This window comes from Pygocentrus nattereri, chromosome 16 (assembly GCF_015220715.1).
Source record: "Pygocentrus nattereri isolate fPygNat1 chromosome 16, fPygNat1.pri, whole genome shotgun sequence".
Classification (NCBI taxonomy): Eukaryota; Metazoa; Chordata; class Actinopteri; order Characiformes; family Serrasalmidae; genus Pygocentrus; species Pygocentrus nattereri.
In genome coordinates, this window is record NC_051226.1 from 22,947,767 (window position 1) to 22,971,254 (window position 23,488).

General features: G+C 41.0%; 1 protein-coding gene across 2 annotated transcripts; it reads right to left on the bottom strand.

Annotated features, from left to right (window-relative positions):
• Positions 1-12,690: 12,690 nt before the first annotated feature.
• On the bottom strand, positions 12,691-21,809 carry serpinf1 (serpin peptidase inhibitor, clade F (alpha-2 antiplasmin, pigment epithelium derived factor), member 1). Of its 2 annotated transcripts, none has more exons than XM_017704408.2 (8): positions 21,650-21,806; positions 20,192-20,295; positions 18,132-18,321; positions 17,210-17,365; positions 16,543-16,746; positions 15,453-15,592; positions 14,286-14,496; positions 12,691-13,462 (listed from the first exon to the last, which is right to left on the bottom strand). In XM_017704408.2, the coding sequence occupies exons 2-8, from the start codon at positions 20,255-20,257 to the stop codon at positions 13,203-13,205; spliced, it is 1,227 nt and encodes a 408-aa protein (XP_017559897.1). In that variant the 5' UTR covers positions 20,258-20,295; positions 21,650-21,806; the 3' UTR covers positions 12,691-13,202. The 2 variants fall into 2 exon arrangements, with proteins under 2 accessions (XP_017559897.1, XP_017559896.1); XM_017704407.2 differs by having other exon boundaries at positions 12,692-13,462; positions 20,192-20,274; positions 21,650-21,809.
• Between the last annotated feature and the right edge of the window lie 1,679 nt (positions 21,810-23,488).

Genomic DNA, 23,488 nt, shown 5'->3' on the forward strand with positions numbered 1-23,488 from the left:
CAAAATGGCTCCATACTCCCTAAATAGTGTGCAAGCTATGAAAATCTCAAATGACTAATTCTTAGCTATATTTTGCACTGTTGGGGTGCAGGATCCAATATTTCAATTCCTATGTAGTGTACTATGTAGGGAACAAGGAGCTATATGATATTCAGCCCCAGCATGAGAAAAGAGTGCCACTGGATTGGTGCTAAATAAGACTCATGCTGGTAACTTGGTGACCAAATAGTACTTATAAAGCGAAGGTATTTGCATTAAACAGTGCTGTGTTATTCAGCTCCATCCTCTGGAACTGCCGCTCAAATAAATGTTTGTTCTAGCATCTTTTCACCTGCCATATTACCCCACCTATCTGACTGTCACCTCATTGATCCCTTTTTCTGCTACTATACACCCTTTAACTGCTGCTGCACTCACCACTTTAACTTTAGACTCATACTTTGCACAATGTAAGGTTTACAGGTATGACTGTGTGTGTGTGTGTGCGTGTCTGTCTGAGTGAATGAGGTAGGAATGCAGGATTTATTTTATTTTGTTATATTTTGTATTTTTTTTTTCTTATTCCCTATATGTGAATGTCTGTCTGATACTGTGCACTGTGAGCTCCTGTAACCAAAACCAAATTCCTTGTATGTGTAGCATACCTGGCCAATAAAGCTTGATTCTGATTCTGATATCTTCATTGTTGTACAACAAAAAGTATAAAGGAACATTTCTTGGTTTATGTTGATTACAACCCCAATTCCAATGAAGTTGGGACGTTGTGTAAAACATAAATAAAAACAGAATATGATGACTTGCAAATCCTTTTCAACCTATATTCAATTGAATACACTACAAAGACAAGATATTTAATGTTCAAACGGGTAAACATTATTGTTTTTTGCAAATATTCACTTATTTTGAATTTGATGCCTGCAACACGTTACAAAGAAGTTGGGACTTTCCTTTTAACAACACTCAATAAGCGTTTGGGAACTGAGGACACTAATTGTTGAAGCTTTGTAGGTGGAATTCTTTTCCATTCTTGCTTGATGTACAACTTCAGTTGCTCAACAGTCCAGGGTCTCTGTTGACGTATTTTGCGCTTCGTAATGCGCCACACATTTTCAATGGGAGACAGGTCTGGACTGCAGGCAGGCCAGTCGAGTACCTGCACTCTTTTACAACGAAGCCACGCTGTTGTAACACATGCAGAATGTGGCTTGGCATAGTCTTGCTGAAATAAGCAGGGATGTCCCTGAAAAAGACATTGCTTGGATGGCAGCATATGTTGCTCCAAAACCTGTATGTACCTTTCAGCATTAATGGGGCCTTCACAGATGTGCAAGTTATCCATGCCATGGGCACTAACACACCCCCATACCATCAGAGATGCCGGCTTTTGAACTTTGCACTGATAACAATCCAGACACTCCTTCTCCTCTTTGGCCCAGAGGACATGATGTCCATGATTTCCACAAACAATTTGAAATGTGCACTCGTCAGACCACAGGACACTTTTCCACTTTGCATCAGTCCATCTCAGATGAGCTCGGGCCCAGTGAAGCCGGCGGCGTTTCTGGGTGTTGTTGATATATGGCTTTTGCTTTACATAGCAGAGTTTTAACTTGCACTTGTAGATGGAGCAACGAACTGTGTCCACTGACAATGATTTTCTAAAGTGTTCCTGAGCCCATGTGGTAATATCCGTTACAGAATAATGTCAGTTTTTAATGCTGTGCCACATGAGGGATCGAAGGTCACGGGCATTCAATGTTGGTTTTCTGCCTTGCCACTTACTTGCAGAGATTTCTCCAGATTCTCTGAATCTTTTGATGATATTATGGACTGTAGATGATGAAATCCCTAAATTCCTCCCAATTGCACGTTGAGAAACTGGTGGACTATTTGCTCACGCAGTTGCTCACAAATTGGTGAACCTCACCCCATCCTTGCTTTTGAACGACTGAGCCTTTCAGGGATGGTCCCTTTATACCCAATCATGACACTCACCTGTTTCCAATTAACCTGTTCACCTGTGGAATGTTTTTTGGTGTTTTTTGAGCATTCCTCAACTTTCCCAGTCTTTTGTTGCCCCTGTCCCAACTTCTTTGGAATGTGTTGCAGGAATCAAATTCAAAATGTGAATATTTGCAAAAACCAATAAAGTTTATCCGTTTGAACATTAAATATCTTGTCTTTGTAGTGTACTCAATTGAATATAGGTTGAAAAGGCTTTGCAAATCATCGTATTCTGTTTTTATTTATGTTTTACACAATGTCCCAACTTCATTGGAATTGAGGTTGTATTATTAATAATAAATAATTTCACCTCTCCATGGATCACCACCTTATCGTGGTGGAGGGGTTTGCATGCTTGAATGATCCTAGGGGCTATGTTGTCTGGAGCAAAAGCTCCTGGTAGGGTCTCCCATGGCAAACTGGTCCTAGGTGACAGGTCAGACGAAGTGTGATCCATAATTACCCCTATGAAATTAAGAAGAAAACAGGACTTGTGTACCCTGCCCAGATCAGGGTTACCGGGGCCCCACCTTGGAGCCAGACCTGGGGGAGGGGCTCGCTAGCGAGCGGCTGGTGGCCGGGCATTTACTCATGGTGCCCGGCCGGGCTCAGCCCGAAGGAGTTACATGAGTCCACCCTCCCATCAACCCACCACCAATGGGAGGGGCAGTAGTAGGGGTTCGGTGCTTTGTGGATCAGGCAGTGTTCGAAGGCATTGGCCTTGGCGTTCTGGTCCTCGGTTGCTGAAACTGGCTTTTGGAACTTGGAATGTTACCTCACTGATGGGGAAGGAGCCTGAGTTGGTGCGCGAGGTTGAGAGATACCGGCTGGATATAGTTGGGCTCACCTCAACACACAGCTTGGGCTCTGGGTCCAATCTCCTTGAGAGGGGCTGGACTTTATTCTTTTCTGGAGTTGCCCATGAGAGGGTAGACGAGAGGGTAGCTTCCCTACGCCTTCGGGTTGGGGAATGGGTCCTGACTGTTGTCTGTGCTTATGCACCAAACAGCAGTTCAGAGTATAGAGCCTTCTTAGAGACCTTGGGAAGTGTGCTTGAAAGTGCTCCTCCTGGAGACTCTATTGTCCTACTGTGGGACTTCAACGCTCATGTGGGCAATGACAGTGAGACCTAGAGTGGTGTGATTAGGAGGAATGGCCTCTCTGATCTGAACCTGAGTGGTGTTCAGTTTTTGGTCTTCTGTGCAAACCACAGTTTGTCCATCACAAACACCATGTTTGAACACAAGGATGTCCATAAGTGCACATGGCACCAGGATACCCTAGACCGCAGTTCAACGATTGACTTTGTAGTCGTGTCATCTTGACTTGCGGCCATGTGTTTTGGACACTTGGGTAAAGAGAGGAGCTGAGCTGTCAACTGATCACCACTTGGTGGTGAGTTGGATCAGGTGGTGGGGGAAGATGCCGGTCAGACCAGGCAAACCCAAACATATAGTGAGGGTTTGCTGGGAACGTCTGGCAGAAGAACCTGTCAGATTGATCTTCAACTAAGACCTCCCTCAGAACTTTGACCAGATATTGGGGGAGGTGAGGGACATTGACTCAGAATGGGCCATGTTCCACTCCTCCATTGTTGAAGCAGCTGACTGTAACTGGGGCCGCAAGGTAGTTGGTGCCTGTCGGGGCGGTCATCCTCAAACCCGGTGGGCAAAAACTCGGGTGTGGGAGGAGTTAGGTGAGGCCTTGGAAAGTGAATTTAAGTCAGCTCTGAAAAGCTGACATGCCTTTTCAACATTGCGTGGACATCGGGGGCGGGGCCACTGGATTGGCAGACTGGGGTGGTGGTGCCTCTTTTTAAAAAAGGGGACCGGAGGATGTGTTCCAACTACAGGGGAATCACACTTCTCAGCCTCCCTGGTAAGGTCTATGCAGGGGTACTGGAGAAGAGAGTCCGGCTTATAGTCGAACCTCGGATTCAGGAGGAGCAGTGCGGGTTCCGCCCTGGTCGTGGAGCACTGGACCAACTCTTCCAGGATTCTGGAGGGTTCATGGGAGTTTGCCCAACCAGTTCACATGTGCTTTGTGGATTTGGAGAAGGCATTTGACTGTGTTCCCTGGAGTATTCTGTGGGAGGTGCTTCGGGAGTACAGGGTACCGAACCATTCAGGTCCTGTACAAACAAAGCAGGAGTTTGGTTCACATGGCTGGCAGTAAGTCAGACTCATTCCCAGTGAGAGTTGGACTCCGTCAGGGCTGCCCTTTGTCACCGATTCTATTCATAATTTTTATGGAAAGAATTTGTAGGCGCAGTCAGGGGATGGAGGGTGTCCAGTTTGGTGACCTCAAGGTCACATCGCTGCTGTTTGCAGATCATGTAGTCCCATTAGGGACATCAGGCCTTGAACTTCAGCTTTCGCTGCATTGGTTTGCAGCTGAGTGTTAAGTGGCCGGGATGAGAATCAATACCTCCAAATCTGAGGCCATGGTTCTCAGGCGGAAAAGGGTGGAGAGCCCTCTCTGGGTCAGGATGAGCTCTTGCCTCAAGTGGAGGAGTTTAAGTATCTCGGGGTCTTGTTCATGAGTGATAGTAAAAGGGAGCGGGAGATTGACAGGCGGATTGGTGCTGGGTCAGCAGTGATGCGGGCTCTTTACCGGTCTGATGAGATCGCGAATACAAGCAGCCAAAATGCGTTTCCTCCGCAGGGTGTCTGGACTCTCCCTTAGAGATAGGGTGAGAAGTTCGGTCATCCGGGAAGGACTCGGAGTAGAGCCTTCTTCATGTCGAGAGGAGCCAGCTGAGGTGGTTCGGGGATCTGGTTAGGATGCCTCCTGGACGCCTCCCTCAGGAGGTGTCACAGGCAAGTCCACCCGGGAGGAGACCCCGGGGAAGACCCAGGACATGTAATGTAATGTTTATCTTGTAACATCTTGTAATGTGAAGGTCTAAGACATATTAGACGGTAAGCAAACAGTTGATTCTCAGCATATTTTATGGAGGAACCAAGTTACACTGACAACGGCGAAATCGTTACTGCCAGACAACTGGCATAGAGCATCTCTAAAACAGCAAGGCTTCTGGGCTTCTGGGCTACTCCTGGTCAGGAGTGGTACCTCCCAGCCTCGAAATGACAAAAGGAAGTGATGTGTCATAATACACAGTGCGTCACAACCTTTTGCATATGGGGCTGCGTTGAAAACAAATATAAAGCCAAAATAAAAGCTTCTTCGGTTGATGGTAAAAGCTGAAGCTGGAGGTTTCCTCTTTTTGGTGGTAGCCCTGATAAAAAAGGACCATTAGAAACCATTAGGATTAAAACTTAATGCTTTTGTTTTGTAATGGGAAGTGGCTTAATGGTTTGCAACCACTACTTTCTAGTAGAACACCTTTAGATCATATTAAAAAACTACCAAATGCATTTAAAATCAGCCACTGGCCATCTGTTAAACCATTAGAATCATTTACACTGTAATGTCAATCCATTAAAAAAGCCAAAACATGTTACACGCTCATCAAGAACCAACAGAAACACAATGTTTTTTATGGGTTTTTCGGCAGGAAGAACTGATGTACAGAAGCTAAAAAATCAGTACCACAAAAAATTAGCAGCAAGCAGAGGAGCACATTTGGAAATGTTTTATTATATAAAAAAAGGGAAACTGGTACCATTCATGTTGGATGAAATGGACTCTTTTTAGATGACAACGACAGCTAACCAATAAAACGCTGGATGCTGACAAGAAATTGTCATCTTACACGAAGCATTTTCTCCTCAGTTGATGATGTGCCAATAGGTTAGTTGGTTAGACAAATATATTTTCACTGAGCGCATTTACTGCACTCAATAATCCAATCATAATCAGATTTCTGCAGGTATCCGATTATTCAAATGGTCATGTAAACACCTTACTCCAAACTAAAGCTGTATTTTAGCTCAGTAATCAGATTTCTCAGTGCATCTATATTCTTATTTGGATTTCTTTCAGATTTCTCAGTCTGCGAATGTGTGGAACAGACTGCTTTTCTGGAAATAAGCAAGCAATGTTGTCACAAGGTGCAGTTCACTTTTGGAGTGACACTGAAACCAACTACATTCTTGACGAAATGAAGGATTTAAATATTCTTCATCTTCTAGATGATGTATGATCATATTTTAAGGTAAAGTGGCATGATGTTTAAAAAAAAACACCATGGCAGTTTGTGTTTACATTTACGTCACAACTTCTTCTGTGAGTATATTGGCCTGTAACAAAGCAGAAATCTGATTACAGCCTGACCCATGTAATGAGTTTTTACATTATTTGATTACTCAAGTGCATAGAAACGTGTTGATTGGATTACTGACAAAATCTTTTCTGCACTTATTGGATTATTAAGTGCATCTAAATGCTGTTTCTGGACCTAATTAATAACACCTGGACCAGTTAACGCTAGCCTGATCACTACATGTGCCTTTTGCATCATGTCCATGGTAGCACGCTCATGTTTCGGCACCTGTATTTTGGAGTGCCATAGTGTAACATACTTACAAATACCTGCAAAACTATAAGATTTTACAGCCCTGCTAAAACCTTTCTCCACCTTACTGTGATGAAGTGGAAGGGATAGTGATTTCAGTTCCCCAATACCGGCACCTCAAGTAGTTGTGCACATCCTGAATATCAGCACAGGACCAACACTATATCTAATATTTAACTACAAACAACTAATGCCTCCATCAACACATTGCATTGAACTTAATCCATGTAGGAAGAGAGCACCAACACTGCATAATTACCAGATTAACTAGCAGTGTCAGTAGGTGACAAAAAACAAATCACAGCTGTGACTTCTGTTTGACTATTTTTGTCATCCACCCTGAACTTCGCCCTAGTCTGACCTGTTCCCTTTGTTGAAGGCTGTTGTGAAATGGGGCTCACGTGGAGCTTCTGCCACTTCCTGTGTAAGAACAAGACATGCATGCTTCCTTTGACAAAGACAGTCTGTTGTGTCTGGAAAGCCTCTGGATCTCTAAAGAACTCTGGGGAGTGAAAACTTGTTCCTCTTTAACGACTTATGAAACCATTTGCAAGCTGGCTGCACCCTATTATTCATATTTCTGACAGACTTTAAACTACTTTTCCTTATAAGGACAGGATGCCATTACTGTCAGGACTGTTTTGGTGTTAACACACTTTTGACCGGCTTTATGAAGACGGAAAGGGGTAAGGCTGTTGTGTTGAGAAGGAATCTCATGCCACCTAATGCTTATCTCCAACCAGTGAAACTGGTCCTAGATAATGCTGTTGGCCTAACCCAACCACGCTGAATCAACATAGCCCAGCAGCAGCAGCTCCCCATTACAAAAAAGCAAACAAAGCCTTTTCCTGCTAAGCTTTGTATGAGTGTTTTTTAGAGCATTACTCTAGAAGGACATTCATGTTCCTTAGCTGCTGTTTAAAGGGGAATTTATCCAAAATTTCCGCATAATGAGCTTGCTCCGAAGTATAAAACTTAACTTTCTCACAGGCTGGAAATGTAGAAATGCTTCACCTCAAATGTGGTTTACATGCTAAACAACATCATGTTTCTTTGACACAGTATTTGTGTTTCCTATTGAGATATCAAATAAAGTTTGAGAGAATATAGACCTTTTGTAATAAGATTGGACCTGTCTTTTGGCGCCCTTTAGTGGTCTTGGTAGGCATTACACCTAGTGTGGAAATTGTTTAAACACATGAAATTGGTCAACTTCCTACCACGTTAAAAGGAAAGTGATCTCTGCCCACTTTATTTGTCCATTTGTCCACTTCTGTTCACTTTCACTTTATTGCTTTCCTACTTATCACATCAGACCGAATATTGACACAGTCTGTCTATGTATTCAGAGGTAAGGACACAAAACTGACAGAGAGGTCAGACAAAAGAATAAGAGTTTATTGCTCTGAAGGACTCAAGCAAAGCAACTGTTTACTCAGAGTTCTTGTTGAATAACGGAATAAACTGTAATTGTACAGCTACTGAAAAAGTACCAAACACTAATCTTTAGCTTGGGTAACTGTGTGGTAGAATTTCCCACTGTGTTCTGTGACCTTATTGGAGCATGTCCATTGTGGGAGGTCCGTGTGCTGTTGCAACCTCAGAGACCCCTTGTACGCACATCTGTTTTTACCTTTTTCTTTAAATGATTTATGTGAGAACAGAGCCCACTCTCACAGAATAAAAACGCCCAGCGGATTCTTACCAAATGAGAAAGGAGCAGAAAGAGACACTGAAATGTAGAAAAGATAGGAGAGAACCTGTAGGAATAAAAGGTCAAAGGAGTGGCACAAACATGGTAGAAAAACATGAACTACTATATTCTAGATTCTAACACTGGGAAATTCTTCAGTATAAAGGTTGCAAAATGGTTCCTGGCTTGGATTTATGGTTCTAGGACAAGGCCTTTTATTAAAATACATACTTTTTAAAAATCAAGGTGGTACAATAATGCCACAGAAGGCTCTCACTAAAGAACTATGTTTGAAAAAGACATTTAAAATTTAAAGACAAAAAAGATTTATGAGTGTCAAGAACCTTTTAAAGTTTAGAAGAACCTTCCCATTGTGTCCTGATTCTATGCTACTTTAAGGGGCCATTCTAGAACCTACAAGTATTTTAAACTTTAAAAAGGTGGTTCACGTTCACACATCCCATTTATGAAAATGTTCCTCTAAATAATCATCTTTGAAAGGTTCTTTAGGGAAACCCTTTTTGGCAACTTTATTTCAAGAGTGCGGTAGAACTATTAGCTTAAGTGGAGGTTCTTTAAACTTTGAAAATGTTCTTCACACTCACCCAAGTCATTTATTCTTCAAAGAACCACCAATTAAAAGGTTCTTTAGGGCAGCAAAACTGAAACTTTAAAAAGTCTCTTCACCCTTTGATTTACGACCTTTAGCTTATGCTCTAGTTCTTTAAAGTTTAAAAAGGTTCTTCATACTTACCCAACTCATTACTAGCATTCTTTAAAGAACTATCCATTAAAAGGTTCACTGGGGAGTCAAACATGATTGGTCTACTTCATCGCTCCAAAGAACCCGTTTTGGCACCTTAATTTTAAGAGTGCAGTAGAACTACATTATGTGGAAGTTCTTTAAACTTACAAAAAGGTTCTTCACACACTCCTGACTCATTTACAAAAATGTTTCATTAAAGAACCATACATTAATAGGTTCTTTAGGGAGCCAAAATGGGGTTCTCCGTTGGAATCACTGCAACCAACCCTTTTCATCTTTATTTTTCAATGTACTTACCACGCAAAAAATAAGGCACATAACTTTCAGATGAAGTACAGAATCAGCACATATGTGAAAGAGTGGTTGGAGCTCATAGTTCAGCTGGATGTCCTAGTTTAAAGTGCTCGCGTTCATTGTTCCCTGCTGAAACCACAGGCCTGTAATGAGTTTTCCATCCAGCTCAGAGAAAAAAATTCCTCAGGCGCCTGAAACCCTTCCCAGAACAAACACAGTCATACGCCTGCCTGGAAAAGGACAGGCTACTTCTCTACGACCACTGTTTACTTTGGTTATCGTCCTGAGTGTAAGAGATCCTACTATGCATTTACTTTGAATGATCACTACCAAACGTGGCTCTCGATGCAAGAGTTCTCAATGGCTGTTACATAAATGATGAGCCAGCCAGCCAGACTTAATGGCTTCAGCAAGGAGTTGGTCTGATGCCTTTCATTTTGAGAAGTATTCGAGTAAAAAGATGTAAGGGAGAGAACACTACTCAAGTAAGAATTCTGATCTTCTGATCTTTTGAAGTGTCCTGAGAACACTGTGTTTAGCCATTTGAATCAAGTCATTTCCACAGCAACAATCACACTTACCAGCTTTCTTTTAATCTGGTTGACAATGTTCTAGTTAACCTCTTAAGAACCCCGAGAACCTGTTTGTTGGCCCATAGCAGTTACCAAATAGTTTAGAATACTTACTAAATAACATGTCTTAAAGGTTCATATATTCCTTTTTCTTATATTCCATTAAGTACTCTTCCTTGTATTTACACTCACTGTACATTTTATCAGTTCCACTTACCATATAGGAGAACTTTGTAGTTCTACAATTACAGACTGTAGTTTCTCTGCATACTTTGTTAGCCCCCTTTCACACTCTTCTTTAAAGGTCCCCCACAGGACCACCACACAGCAGGTATCATTTTTTTTGGTGGATCATTCTCAGCACTGTAGTGACACTGATGTTGTGGTGGTATGTTAGTGTGTGTTGTACTGGTCTGAGTGGATCAGACACAGCAGTGCTGCTTTCTTTTAAACACCTGGGTGTCACTGCTGGACTGTGAATAGTCCACCAACCAAAAATACCTAGACAACAGCATCCTGTGGCCACTGATGAAGGCCTAGAGGATGAATAACACAAACGGTGCAGCAGCAGATGAGCTATCATCTCGGACTTTACATCTACAAGGTGGACCAACAAGGTAGGTTTGTCAATAGAATGGGCAGTGAGTGGACATGGTGTTTAAAAACTCCAGTATCACTGCTGTGTCTGATTAACTGGAACTGGCGCAACACACACTAACACACCACCACCACCACCACATCAGTATTGCTGCAGTGCTGAGAAAGATCCACCACACAAATACTACTTGCTCTGTGGTGGTCCAACAGGGGAAAATGGGGCTGATAAAGCCTAAATAACAATTTTAAAGCATATAAAATTAAAAGCATTTTAATTTGGTCCTCGAATGGTGCAATGGGAAGGCGGGTCCAGAACCCCGAACACTGCCTAGATGCACGAGTGAGGGCAGGAGGAGGAGGGCAGCAGCAAGAGAGTGGGAGAACGACGATAACGGTCACAAAGGTGGGACACAAATTCACCCAAGCCCCGCCTCCTGTTCTGCAGCTAGGCCACTGGACTACACCTTACTTAGATCCGGGTGCTGAAGCTCAAGCTGGGGAGCAGGGACGGTGACAAAGAGGCGGAGCAACAACTTCTTGGTCCCTCTCAATTCAGGTGCTTTCATCAGATCAGTATCAGCTGGCACCATGAGCGCATTTTAAAAAGGTCTGAAAAGTCTAGCGTTAAGGCCACTAAAAATTGGGAAGCTTTTGGTTTGAGTTGTGTTTGTTCGGAGCAGAAAATAAAGTTAAAAAATGGCTGATGCAGATGTTTCTCTTGCCTCCAATGTCCTTTTCAGTCCTTTTCTCGAAACCAAGCTTTTTTGGCTTCTAAGTCTTTTCTGTTGCTTGTCACTCTGTTCGATCTCCACTCTTTTTAAAAGCCACTCACACTGCCGACGCTCTCATTAAGGGCAGCATGAGAACCTGAGCTGAAAGGGAATAAGGGCTCGCTGCTCTGCCTCCCTGACACCACCCTCATTTCCCAGCTCGGCTGCCTGGATCGAATGTAAGGTGTAGTCTAGCAGCCTCGCTGCAGAATAGGAAACAACGTCTGGGTGGAAGAGTTCGGAATTCATGTCCAGACATGCCTCTCATGTCTGTCGTCATCATTCCTCCTCCCCCTATTGCTCAAAGCCCTCAGAGATGTTCGGGCCTTGCCTTCCCATTTATGAACTCATACTTACAGTTCCTCATTCTTATTACTTATATATTAGTATCAGAGCATTCACTGAATAATTTATAGCTGTTAGTCAACAGCTTAACCCCTTGAAATCCCAGTGTTATTAAATACTAGAGTTATTCTTAGGTTATAGAAGTGTGTAGGTCCTGGCCATGTAAAGGTTTAATATTGCAAAGTAAATAAGTGCAGGACTTAAGGGTTTAAGAATGACACTGAGCTTGAAGACCTTGAAACAAATCAGATGATTCACTTTGGGAGAAACAAAGTCATAAAGGAAAATGTGCTGTTGATTTCCTTTTTTTCCTGAGCTCACAGTAATCAGCAGAGGCAACGTGAGAGGCATCATTCATGTGTGCAGCAGCGGCCACAGCAAAACCACAGAGAACAAGTAAACTACACCTACAAAGTTTTTGTGCCTCACCTCAGGTTATTTATATGCCCACACAAAATGCAAAACCATAATCATAAAACACTATACGCACAAGTTTTTTTGTATTTTTTATTTGTCTCAATATACAAATTCAGATAATTCCTGTTGGTAAATATACAAATGGGATTGTCAACCAAAAAAATTTATATGTATGTTTGCCTTAAGCATATGTGTGGGATTACATTAAATTTGAAATTAGAAACAAAGCACTGAAACAAAGCTCCACTATTTCCAATCTGAAAGCTTTCATTTAAATTCACTTATAATCTTGGATTTCTGGTATGAAGGGCGTTTGCCGACATGGCAAAAAGTGGAAATGTATGAGGTATTATGCAGTATAATGCATATATAGCTGAGAAAATGGAACAAATACACTATTGCGGCTAAATGTTCATCTGTTCCGTCTGAAATGAAAGCCTGTCTTTGTTTAAAGGGCCCATATCACTGCAAGAACAGAAAACCAAATTCATAATGAAGTTAGAGAGTCTATTTGGACACAGCTGTGTGCAAAATTTTGGGTGTCCTGGTCAAATTAAGTTTTGTGAAAATAAAGTGAACCTCCACAGAGAACCCACTTCTGCACATTTTTATGCACAATGTTTGTTTATTTGTTAAATTTAACATACTGGAAAAAAATATGGCCACATTTTATATTTTATTTTTTTCAGATATGTTAAATCAAGCAAATACAAAGAAATAATGCACTAAAATTAACAGAAAATGCCAGAATAGAAAAATTAACAGAAAAATATAAGTTTGTTACCTGTAGTGGATGTGTAACTTATTTTCACTTATAAAATCAACAAAACATGTATCTTGACTGGGGGTGTTAAAACATTTGCATATAAGTTTTAAAGACACAGTGACCAAAGTAAATGACTGTTTTTGGTACATAAAACCACAAAAATGTCAAATATGGATCTAAAATAAATGAAAACTGTAGGATATGGACCCTCTATGTGTACTGTTTTGCCTAGAAAAGGGATTTTGTATTAGAATGTTCATGTATGTTTGTAGAATCTCTCTACATCATGTATGCAAATGTAAATGTGCTTTGGAAGAATTTCGGTGCAGATTTGATGAAAATGGCCATTTTCATGTACTTTAAATGTGTTAAAACATAACATAAACTGTACTGTGACAGCTTTGAATATGTTCTTCTTTAAATCCAATGTTAAAGTACAGAAGCTTGTAATATATGTGGTACATAAAAACATTGATATATATATGTATGTGTGTGCTGCTCTCATACACTTGCCAGGTCACGTGGGTTTAGGATCTTTCCAATTAAGAGAAGTGTGCCCGATGGCTCATCTCGAACCAAGAAGAGGAAGGGGCGGTCCACACGGTAAGAAAGGGACAGCGACTGACCAGACGGAGTGGTGCTGGCATACTGACTACCCTCTGGAGCCGTCTCCATGACAATTTTGTGACGGACTGTGCTCAGCTTCGGTGTCTGTGCAGAGATTTTGATGAGGTCTGTGTTCTCCAGCCATTCAGAGAGCCCTTGAAGTGAAAATGCAAAAGGAAGACACAAACAGTCATGCATAATAACACATTACAATGCTGTAAGAGAGAAAGTGAAGAGAAAGAGTAAAACCACAGTGAACTACATGCAATTGGCCTATCCATGCTGTGCATTCCTTCACAGCAACTGTTGCTAAGTTGTATCTGCATTACAGAACATTGGAAAAAATACATTCAGCCCTTATTAATGAAAGTTGCATACAGTCAATTTTGATCATAAAGAATAAGCACAAACAAATTTCATCAATATTTGTTATTTTTCAGTTTGCTCTTTGGTGCAACTGTACAATCAAACTGGTAGGACTACATGTAAATTTGAGTTTAATGTTTTTACGGTGCTTGTGCACAACTAAATATATTTATAACAAAATTAATTGCAATTTAATACACTTTTCAAAAGATTATCTAATTTTTTTATGTATGCACCCATAAAACCAAATACTGTGACCATTAACATTTCATTTAAAGACACTGCACTGTGATTTTGCTTTCTACTACTGATAAAATAAAGGCCTACCACCCACAAAACACAGCTTAGCCAATGCCACAGAAGCCACACCATCCTGCAATAACATAGCTCATGCACCCCCTGTTTTAAGATAGTAATCACACTACACAATCACATAATTCTAACATTTTAAGACATTTTGTTTCACCTTTTTTTCATTTCTTTTTGAATAGCCATGCACTACTTGCTAACCCCAAACAAGGACAATCACTGGCTCACAAACCAATGAGCCAATACTTTTCCTTTACTTTTTCTTTTCTACTGGCACACTATTAAAACATGTGTATGTCATACCCAGCCCAGAGAGAAGGCCCAGCAGGTCTGTACTGTAGCTGAGTTTAAGCACAGGCAGGGTGAGCTGCAGATGAACTGAATGAAGAGTGTTGGCCAGGTCCTGAACAAACTCTGCTGTCAAAGCCTCCTCAATCAGAGTAAAGTTCTGAGTCACCTCATCAGGCAGGAAAAAGTACATGCTCACTCCATCCTCCATGGGAACCTGCACTATCTGCAGTGAACAGTGTGGGAGAGACAGGCTGTAAGCTGGTATCTTAATGTAGATTCATTCATTTAGCAGAGCACATACATTTTTATTTTTTTAAATACGTAAAAGTATCCTCCCCACAGCAATTGCAGCTTTCCAAATGTTCTTTCCACTTTCAACATACATTATCTGAAAATGGACTTCCTAGTCTATAAACCAGAAAATCTTACTCTCAGGAAAACTCTGGGACTGCTGTAAGAAGCAAGTACACAGATTTACCACAGATGGTACAATTCACACTAAAAATGTATAAACTGCATAGAAGCAAGCACCTAACTGGGTGCCAGCCTTATCGCTGGTAACTGAACCTTTTTCAATAACTGTCTTACCATCATAATTGAATATGTACTCCATGGTGTTGTACATATCACTGCCATAACAGTACATTTCCATTTTTGTTTTCTAATTTTCTAAGAGAGCACAGCTAAGTGAAGTGAAGTAAAGTACACAAAAGTGGTATCCACACCACTGCCACACCACATTCAGTGCATTTCTGTGTTGCAGTGTGCTCCCTTTAAATTAGACATGTGCAGCAAGAAGCACAGTTTTAAGCTTCAAGTCTATTGCTGCCACTTGCCTCTTACAGCTTGTACAAAACACTACTGCAAGAAACTGATGTAGAAGCAAATATGCCTAATTAAATGTTAGCCTAATCTGTGCTGTTTCATATAATACGTTCAATGATATGTCATGCAGTAGGCTAGCCAAAGTTAAACAAAGTTCGCCTAAGGCTAATAGGAAAACTCTTGCTAGGATATTAAATAAGCAAATATGTTACATGGTTAAAAAGGCTACATGGTACCCCCCCGCATCAACAACACTAACTCATAGTTTTCTTACAGTCTTTTAAAGTGTGGCTCTACTGTTTTTCTGGTTTATTCTAACTTGTGTAAGTTGTAGACACATGGTATTAAACATACCGTACAGCCAAGGTCTGAATCAATGCCCATCTTGACTGGATAATTCGATTGCTGCATTACTGCAATGCGAGCTGGTGCCTCACCATCCAAACGGAACTCATCCATCTTACCCACCTGGCTGAACCTGGTTTTCCACTTTCCTACAGTCAAACCATGTTCAGATATTACTCAAACATCTTTATCTTTTTTTGGTGCATAATGTAATGAAAATCACTAAAAATCTTCACCATTAATGTATAATGGATTTGTGCTGCTATAAGTACTTCCAAGATAAAAATACTTTTACTTAGACTCAAGTACAGTACTGTGTGAAAGTCTTAGGCACCCAAGACACATTTTCAAAATCTATTTATTTGTGTAATATTTGTGTTTATTTGCTGAGAAAATAGTTAATATTTGACTAAACAAAATTTATAGAATCTTAATGAATAATGATTTTCAAACCACCCCTCGAGGAAGCCCAGTATTATATGCAATTAAAAAGCAACTCCTGGTTTGACCAATCAGTGCTTCATTAAATTGTGCTCATGATGTAATTGATGATATTAACAAGTCTCTGTTGTGGCTGTGAAGAACAAGAAATTCTTGGTACTTTTTATTGTTTTTATGTTTATGTTTTGAATTATGAATATGACTTTATTCTAATGTATATTGTGATAAACTCACTGCTGAGGTAAATTATTTAAAAATTTGCTTAGATGTCTAAAACTTTCGCACAGTGCTGTATATTCATGAGGAAAATTATTCTACATTTCATCTAGTTCAATTTTAGACATCCACACTAAGTTTTTAAAACCTGCTTTCTTTCTTTCTTTCTTTCTGGCCATCTATCTAGCTTACTTGCTCATTTGTCCTGTTACTCACTCATGTTTAGCAGCTAAATATTCTCCACAAGGGGGCCCTATTAGCACTCAAGTAATTTCTAGCGATTGAGAAGAGTAGTGATTTGCTTTAGTGACACTGTGTGTTGGGTTTAATTTCATCCAGTTCTGCTGGTTCAGAATCTTAATTCCTTTGTTGTGGCTCAAACCACTCAAATCGTGATTTTTTTTATGTGACCATTTTTATGTGAACTTAGGAGGCAATCTACCTTTAAAGTAGGCTACTCCCGCAGGCACTACTTCAGAGCTCCGTGGAAGAGGAGTTGCAAGGACACGGTCCACTTTACCGCCCGTCTGCTGTTTGAACCAATCATTGACAGACTTTTGGTCCCGGGGTCCACCCATGAGCATCTGGGGGCGTTCCCCATACTGCTTCTCCACTGCATTCAGGTACTCCAGCTTGAGACGCAGTTCTCCAGAGAAAAGTAAAATATAAAAGGGTGCATGAATTAATGACATTAACATAACTTATTCATAGATTATGTCTCATATAACTAATAACACAATAGGTGTGGAAATATAATGCATCAATGGAAACTCAACTGAACTGTTTTTTTTTTGTCTAAAATAATATTCTAAGGCTATTTTTAAATGCAAAAATCCCTCTAAAATATATTCTTACTTGTTTTCATTGTCTATATCTCACTACTGTGTAAATGGTTCCTCCAGTTACATTAGTGTATCTTTTTATTTTATTAAGGTATTACCAAAATAACCAAGGTTAAATCTGAGATTTCATGAGGCACTGACCTATTTTGAAAAGAACCATAACTGGATCAAATCATTGTGAGAGAGATTTATATTCCTAACCTTTACAACCTTTTACATCCATCAGTAGTGCTCTTCTCAGAGCTATAATTTTTCAAATACACTCACTCCTGGCCAGTAAGATGCGCTCTACAGAGCTGAAGCCCTTGGTGGAGGCTCTGAGAGAGGTCAGCAGGTCTCTGAGTGTGTCATGGAGCTGGATGTCATGCAGGTTATGGTAGCGCAGGACTCGGTGCAGCTGTTTCTCTGCGCGCTCTGAAGCCCCTGAAACAAGTGTTCACATACAGTTTGTCCAGTATCCGGTATTACATCTGTTATGAACTATGTAACCAGAAGTAAAGCATAGGTCAGACATTGCAAGCTTTGCAGTGATCATTTTAAAAACCTCTTCAAAGTAACTTACACTTATATTGATGTCCCTGTGCACAGTCATAATAAAAGGTTTGAAAACCCCTGTCTGATTATTTATTTTGTTTATTTTCCAAGTGAAAACAAGGCAATGCGCCCTCTACAGAGAACTTAAATAATTGTGCAGCAGTGCACAATTTCTATTTATTTATATTTCTATTACAGTTTTAACACTTGGAAAAAAACATAAAATATAAACTTTTTACAGGCCACAGTTTATGATTAATTTTTCCACCAATATGTTTAATTCAGCAAATAATCAGTAATTGTTAATTAAAAAGTATGTCCTCTGTAGAGGATGTGTTAACTTGCTTATTATCACTTGGAACATCAACTAAACATGTAAATTTCCCAGGGGTGCCTAAACTTTTGTAAATGATTATATGTTAGCTCAAGAGAAGTTATGTTAGTTAAATGCATGGCCCTGCACCAAAAGCAAATCCATATTATTCAGTGTGTGTGCACATTAATGTCAATCAAGCATCTAGTCTAAAATCATGTAAATGTAATACTTACTCAAACCTTTCAATGTAATTTCAGGCAAGTCTGGACACTCTGCCATGTACCTGATACTTTTTTGGCTTGTTTAGCCAGACATACAGTTCCAAAAGGCAAGGCTTACCCATGGAGAGCTGTGTGAATGCTGCAGACATGCTCACTGGGGACAAGAGGACGCTGGCCTTAGTGTCGCGGGCAGCCAGCTGACGGAACAGGTTGTAGCCAAAGTCGGACATTGCAGCAGCCAGCTTTGTGCGCGGGGTGGTAAAGAGGTTAACTACCTCCTCCTCACCGCCACCCTCTTCTGCGTCTGTCTGTGAGAGGAGTTACAATGTCACTGCTAGGGTCGGCACAAAACCAGAATTTTGACTTTGATGGTTAAGATGGTTACAATATGATTAAGATAAGAACAGACAATATATCTTAACATTGATTACACTGTGCTTAAAAGAAATTTACAAGGAGTTATACCTTACGCTGACCGTTTCTAGAAGAATAAGGTCCCTTTACCAAACAACAGACAGAATATAATGACAACATGGCGTTAGTCTATTCAAATGAAGAACTGAAAGTATCAAAAGTAAGTGTACTAAAGTTAGGGATGCACCGATTTGGGAATTGTGGGCCGCAATTCTGATGTTTTTCGTGTGAATATCTGCCGACGCCAATATCTGATATTTTTTATTTACATACACATGGACGCCAATATCTGATATTCTTTTATTTACATACCTGCCGACGCCAATATCTGATATTTTTCATGCGCACACCTGCAGACGCCAATATCTGATATTTTTCATGCGCATATCCGCTGATGCCAATACCTGATATTTTTCATGCGCACACCTGCCGACGCCAATATCTGATATTTTTCATGCGCACACCTGCCGACGCCAATATCTGATATTTTTCATGCGCACACCTGCCGACGCCAATATCTGATATTTTTAATGCGCACACCTGCCGACGCCAATATCTGATATTTTTCATGCGCACACCTGCAGACGCCAATATCTGATATTTTTCATGCGCACACCTGCAGACGCCAATATCTGATATTTTTCATGCGCACACCTGCAGACGCCAATATCTGATATTTTTCATGCGCACACCTGCAGACGCCAATATCTGATATTTTTCATGCGCACACCCGCAGACGCCAATATCTGATATTTTTCATGCGCACACCCGCAGACGCCAATATCTGATATTTTTCATGCGCACACCTGCCGACGCCAATATCTGATATTTTTCATGCGCACACCTGCCGACGCCAATATCTGATATTTTTCATGCGCACACCTGCCGACGCCAATATCTGATATTTTTCATGCGCACACCTGCCGACGCCAATATCTGATATTTTTCATGCGCACACCTGCAGACGCCAATATCTGATATTTTTCATGCGCACACCTGCAGACGCCAATTTCTGATATTTTTCATGCGCACACCCGCAGACGCCAATATCTGATGTTTTTCATGCGCACACCCGCAGACGCCAATATCTGATATTTTTCATGCGCACACCCGCAGACGCCAATATCTGATATTTTTCATGCGCACACCCGCAGACGCCAATATCTGATATTTTTCATGCGCACACCTGCCGACGCCAATATCTGATATTTTTCATGCGCACACCTGCCGACGCCAATATCTGATATTTTTAATGCGCACACCTGCCGACGCCAATATCTGATATTTTTCATGCGCACACCTGCAGACGCCAATATCTGATATTTTTCATGCGCACACCTGCCGACGCCAATTTCTGATATTTTTCATGCGCACACCTGCAGACGCCAATATCTGATGTTTTTCATGCGCACACCCGCAGACGCCAATATCTGATGTTTTTCATGCGCATATCCGCTGATGCCAATATCTGATATTTTTCATGCGCATATCCGCCGATGCCAATATCTGATATTTTTCATGTGCACACCTGCAGACGCCAATATCTGATATTTTTCATGTGCACACCTGCAGACGCCAATATCTGATGTTTTTCATGTGCACACCTGCAGACGCCAATATCTGATGTTTTTCATGCGCATATCCGCCGATACCAATATCTGATATTTTTATGTACATACCTGCCGACATCAATATCTGATATTTTTCATGTGCATATCTGCCAATACCTATGGGCAGGATCTGGAGGTTATAAAGTGGACTTACCTCCTGAGCACTGGAGATGGAGAGAAGACCCCAAAAACACAGCAGCAAGGTTATCCTCTTCATCATGGAGACGTAAGGAGATGCTAGACATATACACAGAAACCCTGGTGAGATAATGCAGTATTCAATGTGCATCCCATTAAGTGTCTACAATAAAAACATAGTTTAGCAGTTCCAGCTTCAATAAAATGCATTTCCAGTCAGACACAGCAATCTTGCTTTCTTGGGCAGTACCAGACAAGTACAGTTCACAAGCAGGCCAGTGGAAGTTATGTGAGTCATATGAGGTGAATTTAGAGTGAAATTATACTTGGAAATGTTGAACTGATTGCATAAATGTCTGAAATTTGCTTTTTTGAGTGCCAAAAAATTTGACTCACCACCAAATATTTGGAAACAGTGCAGCATGGCCTTTACAAAAGCTTTGATGTAATTTAGCTACAGATAGACTTCAAGGTGGATTCCCTACAGCATTTTCCAGCAGAACTTTCCCACTCCCTTTCTGTGCAGAACATCTGGTTGTCATTGAGGTTCTCTAAGAGTTTCCTACTGTGAGAACAGAGAAGATCCATCATTGAAGCAGAAACCACATCTGACTCCAAGTCTCTGAACTCATCTATTAACCCTTGCCCATTCCTTCACCACCAGATTAACCTCGCTATCAGCATGTCAGGTCTTACTGCCACTGAATTTTCCAAAGGAAACAGTTGACAACATGCTCCTCTTTGAAAATTCACTGGCACAGGAACAGATCTGAGAGTAAGAATCCACAGACGTGGCTGTTTGTAAATTCCTACAATTTGGCTCCACCATAATGAGATATGACTGCAGTTCAAGGCAAATGGGTCCCTGAAAAGTGATATCTTAAAGAATTAACAGGCACGTGTCAGAGAAGGCACAATACCACATTTTATTCTTTTTTTTCTTTTTCTTAAAAGTATTAAAATCAGCCATTTTAATTGAACTTCACTTGAGGAAAATAAGCATCTGCAGTAGGGTCTCACGCTCAGGCCTGTGCTATACTGTAAGTACACTGTAATGGTTGTATAAATCACTGTTTGAAGCTTTAACACCTCTAGATCCATGTTACAAACACAAGCCTGTGGCCACTTCACTCGTGCACTCAATGCATTCGCTCAATTTTTCCCGTTTACACAGTTTTTTAATGGTTCATCAAGTCATGCAGCAAATGTATTATATCACATTGTACTCATTTAAACAGTGAAAGTAAAAAAATAAAATAAAAAAATAAAAGCAAAGTGCTTTTATTTCGAGTACAGCAAAACATTTAACCAGTGCACTGGTACAATCCAGCGACAAAATACAGACGATAAATAATGAACCGCAACTGCTTTTTAGTTCCACAAAACAGTTTCAGTCCAAACGTCAAGCAAAGATGCAGCGGTTTCCGTTCATAAACGACAATTAAGCAGTATTTGTACTGGCTATCACACTAACCTGTTTTCTGCTAGATCTTCACTGCTCCTCCGTGGCACCGCTCTCCACGCCAACTTCACACATAGACACTTTTTCCAGCAGTTCAGATCCGCCCTCAGTCTGCTGACGCTGAGAAGGTGGTCTGCTGCTCAGAGGGCTCGGTGTGAAACAAGCCTCTGCTGAGGTAAACAGTAAGGCTGTTCGAGTCCAGACTCTGTGGAGTCGACTCCCACTCCGATTCAAACAGCAGGAGTGGATTCCGCATAATAATCGATTCTCCATCCATCCATCCATTTTCTAAGCCGCTTCTCCGTTAGGGTCGCGGAATAATCGATTCTCAATTACAAAATCAAGATGGAGACGTAGAGAAGGAGATATAGCCACATAGAAAGTGGGCTGCAGTTAATACCCCATCCTCAGATGTGTTTGAAACCTCATATCAGCGTTTTATAGGGCCTGTTTCATTTGGAGAGCTATAGCTAGCCAAATTAGCTAGCTTAGCTGCTAGCTATCAGGGTCTAGGCTAAAGTACCTTATTGTTCTCTGTCAACTTCGGGTGGGTTGATGTTTCAGCGCTGGCAAACGGCACTGAAAGCCACGTTTGATTACATTTTACTTTGTTTTCCACGGTGAGCAAATTAAAACAGTGCGTGTCTGCTGATGAATGTTTTGTGGAAGGGCGCTTTTCTCACACCGGCTGTCTAAGCAGAGCCTCTGCTCTAACACGGTCGCTGTCGTGACGCGCAGATGTGGGAGGACTCGAACCTCTGTGCATGGAATCGAGTCCAGAGCTTTGGAGTCGACTCATGATTCCCAAATACCTGAAATCTGATAATTGGATCCCCGCGACCCTGACGGAGAAGCGGCTTAGAAAATGGATGGATGGATGGATTTTTTTTTACCAAATGTGCTCAGGAGCACTGGAAACAAGATATGGTTGTTATTGTTGGATCTGATTTAAGTAAAATAGGTTAAAACCAGTAAATATAGTCTTACTTGGGTGAAATAAAGACTTAAATGGAAGCTACAAGGGCCCTGATGCAAGTGAGCTCGATGCATTCAGAAAACGTGTTAGGTGTTCTCTGTCTTTTGTGGAAAAAAAGAGGATGGCTTAGCACATGGGTCTGTCAGCAGTGTTCATTTCTGGGTCCGTAGGGGTAAATCTCACCAAAATGAAACAGGAAATTAATAGCCCCATGTCAAGAGCTCTGAACGTTAAAGTCTGTTAAAGTCTCAGTGAACAGATCAGTAAAATATTTGAAATGTTTGTATAACACCGAACAAGAGTGTTATGTTAAACATGCAGCAAATCTGCAATTTTAAAAATTAAGATATAAATGTGAGAAAAAACGACTTAAAACCGCTGGTGGGATATCTATCTGAGAACTGTGTGGGAGGGACCAAATGATTGACAGCTCTCTATCCAACACTCCTCCACTGCTCTGTGGCTCATATAAACGAACGAAGGAACAATCAGGTGGATAAAGAAAGTCGCCAAGGAACGGACGAACAGATGTGAAGAAGAAAAGCAAAAAAAGAACAGACAGATGAAGCAACACGTCAATGAGGATTGGACAGACAAACAATGTGTATGAAGAGACAAATGAATGGGAGGAAGCAGGTACAAATAGGCGGTCTAGCTCACTAACTATTGGTTATACTGGATTAGCTTTAGCTAATTTCTCTGGCTCAAAGTGTTTTGTGTGGGCAGGGCAAGTGATTGGTTAGGGAAGACTAGTGATTGATTAATGAAGCCTAGTGATTGTTTAGGGAAATGATTACATAAGCTTTACACAAGATTAGGACTGTCCAGTTTACATCAACTGTCCAGTTTACATGAAGAGGAGAGAAATATGATGA

Excerpts from the sequence above, each read along its gene's own strand:
- serpinf1 (XM_017704408.2), bottom strand. The coding sequence starts at position 20,257 with ATGATGAAGAGGATAACCTTGCTGCTGTGTTTTTGGGGTCTTCTCTCC. Across the intron at positions 16,747-17,209 it reads GCGCATCTTACTGGCCAGGA|AACTGCGTCTCAAGCTGGAG; the intron begins GTGAGTGTATTT and ends TTTTCTCTGGAG. Across the intron at positions 13,463-14,285 it reads GGGCCTTCTCTCTGGGCTGG|GGCTCTCTGAATGGCTGGAG; the intron begins GTATGACATACA and ends TTTCACTTCAAG.